This window comes from Hakea prostrata, unplaced genomic scaffold, assembly GCF_041222555.1.
Source record: "Hakea prostrata isolate BN-2017 unplaced genomic scaffold, UWA_Hpros_2 contig_131, whole genome shotgun sequence".
Lineage (NCBI taxonomy): Eukaryota > Viridiplantae > Streptophyta > Magnoliopsida > Proteales > Proteaceae > Hakea > Hakea prostrata.
In genome coordinates, this window is record NW_028291250.1 from 76,969 (window position 1) to 79,755 (window position 2,787).

General features: G+C 39.2%; 1 protein-coding gene across 1 annotated transcript; it reads right to left on the bottom strand.

Annotated features, from left to right (window-relative positions):
• Positions 1–1,253: 1,253 nt before the first annotated feature.
• Positions 1,254–2,252, bottom strand: LOC148998802 (uncharacterized). The gene is made up of 2 exons (XM_089141708.1): positions 1,935–2,252; positions 1,254–1,754 (listed from the first exon to the last, which is right to left on the bottom strand). The coding sequence occupies exons 1-2, from the start codon at positions 2,250–2,252 to the stop codon at positions 1,254–1,256; spliced, it is 819 nt and encodes a 272-aa protein (XP_088997834.1).
• Positions 2,253–2,787: the final 535 nt, after the last annotated feature.

The window sequence follows — 2,787 nt, forward strand, 5'->3', positions numbered from 1 at the left end:
GATTCTTAGAGTTCTTCAGGAGATGCCAATGATGAAGATGATGTGGACTCTGAAAAAGAAGAAACTGCCAGCTCTGCTTATAGCTACTCCTCTAATGATGATGATGATGGGTCTCCTCCGGAAGGTGACAAGAATGCTGCCATTGACTACGATCCTCCAGTTGACCCTCCTGTTTAAGAACATAGTCTTCCTTGCTTTTGATATACCTTTTTATTAACCTTTTGATGTAATGGTTGTGACTCTGTTGATCTTCCTGATTTTTTCCCTTTTTGATCAATGGAGTTTCCCTTTCTTTTCTTTTCTTTTCTTTTTTTTCCTTGTAACTTTGATTAAACAATATTTTGAAGTGAATCTTAGCAATCTTTGACCTGCCACACATCTGTCAGGTGCTATATTGCTTAGATAATAGTTGAAAAGAGTCTTGATAACTTTGAGTAGAATCTTCAATATAATCTATAGTTTCAAGAAATCCTCTTGACCAGCTTCTGTGACTATGATCAATTGGGCTGCCTCGGAAGGCTGGCTACTTGAGCCTGATTTCGGAAAGTCAGGACCACCCTCGGAAGGAATGATCCGTGATCAGCTTCGGAAAGCATGGCCAGGCCTCAGAAGGCTGTCTACTTGAGCCTGACTTACGGAAAGTTGGGACCACCCTTGGAAGGAATGATCCATGATCAGCTTCGGAAAGCATGACAAGGCCTTGGAAGGCTGGCTACTTGAGCCTGACTTACGAAAAGTCGGGACCACTCTCGGAAGGAATGATCCGTGATCAGCTAGAATAATCAGGCCTCGGAAGGATGGCTTACTAGAGCCTGACTTCGAAAAGCCAGGATCACCCTCGGAAGGAATGATCCTGGATCAGCTTTAGAAAGCATGATCAGAAAATTGGTTCGATGAAAAAGACCTTTCGCACAATTTGAAGAAGAATCTTTTGGTGATCACAATGGTTGATAGAAATAATTTCTTCAAAAATATCAGAAAATTCTGCTCCCTTTCTATTGATAATACTTCTTGAGGTGAATTACATTCCATGGTTGCCTTAAACAACTTCCATGAACATCTTTGAGCCAATATGTGTTTTTTCTCACAGTCTTTGTTATCACATATGGTCCTTCCCAGTTTGCGGTGAGCTTTCCACAATTTCTCGGGTCTGATGCTGATTTTTCCCTCAAGACCAAATCTCCAACTTTAAAAGATTTAGGCCTGACACGAGCATTATAGTATGATGTTGTTCTCCTCTGGTACTCTATATTTCAATACAGGGCCTTCTCCCTAACTTCATCCAAAAACTCTAGATTCACCCTCAGTCCCTCTTTGTTAGTTACTAGATCGAACCTCTCTGATCTATCTGACCCAACCATTACCTCTATTGGAGCCAAGGCTTCGGATCCATATGCCAACTTAAAAGGTGTTTCTCTCGTTGGTGCTCTGACTGTAGTTCTATATGCCCATAACACATGAGGTAACTCATCAACCCATAGGCTGTTTGCTTCATCCAGCCTTCTTTTGATTCCCTGTAAGAGAGTTCTGTTAGTTATCTCAATCTGACCATTGCATTGAGGATATGCCACAGAAGAGTTTTTGTATTCGATGTGGTAATCTACGCAGAGTTCCTTGAATCTTTCACTGTCAAACTGAGTTCCGTGATCTGTTAATAAGACTTTTGGCAGAACATATCTGAAGATGACCTTATTTCTAAAAAACTTCTCAATTTGATTTGTCATAGTTGTGGCTAAAGCTTCTGCCTCCACCCACTTTGTAAAATAATCAATTGCAGCTATCACAAATTTTCTTCCTCCAGATGCAACAGGAAATGGACCAAGTAAATCCATCCCCCACATTGCAAATGGAATGGGATTGAGAATTGATGTCAGTTGTTCTGCTGGTTGTTTCAGGATTGGAGCATGAATTTGGCACTGATGGCATCTCCTTACATATTCAGTTGCTTCAGCTTGCATCCGTCGCCAATAGAACCCTTGCCTCAAAATTTTATAGGCCAAAGCTTTTCCACCTAGATGACTCCCACAGATTCCCTCATGAACCTTTGCTAAAGCATATTGTGCATCGGATGGTCCTAAACACTTCAAAAGTGGCCCCAAAGTTGTTCTTTTATACAATAGTTCATTCTTTGGAATAAACTTTGCAGCTCTTCTTTTCAACGTTCTAGCTTTTTCGCTATCCTCAGGAAGAAAATCTTCTTTAAGGTATTGTATAATGGGGTCCATCCAAGACACTTCTGTATCAATTTCCATTATCTCTGGCTCCAAATGTGCCGGAATATCCAGCTCTTAGATATATACAACTTGTGGTAGAGAAGTAAATTTTGCAGATGTTAACTTCGCCAGAGAATCTTCCAGCGTGTTTTGATTTTTGGGTACTCTCATAATTGAGAATTGTTGGAACCACCCCTTACAATCCAGCCTTCTTAAGATAACTGATCATCCTGTCATCCTTTGCTTCATATACTCCTGTAATTTGGCTGACCACCAGCTCAGAATCACTTTTAAATGAATTAATTCACTAAGATTCATTTATTTTGAATTAAAGAAATGGGCAAAATCCAAATCGATTTGGTTTCCCACATTCACTAAACTTCATTTATTTTGAAAATATTTTAGGTGATATTCAGTTTTCAATTTGAGTTGAATTAGATTTTCCTTCCTCTTCGGTTTCTATTTGAGTTTTATTCTATCATTCTTTCTTTATTTGGTGGGTTTTTTTTTTAGAATAAAATGGATAAAGTTATTTTTTTTCTCCCCAGTTAATTAAGGATACTACTGTAACTTG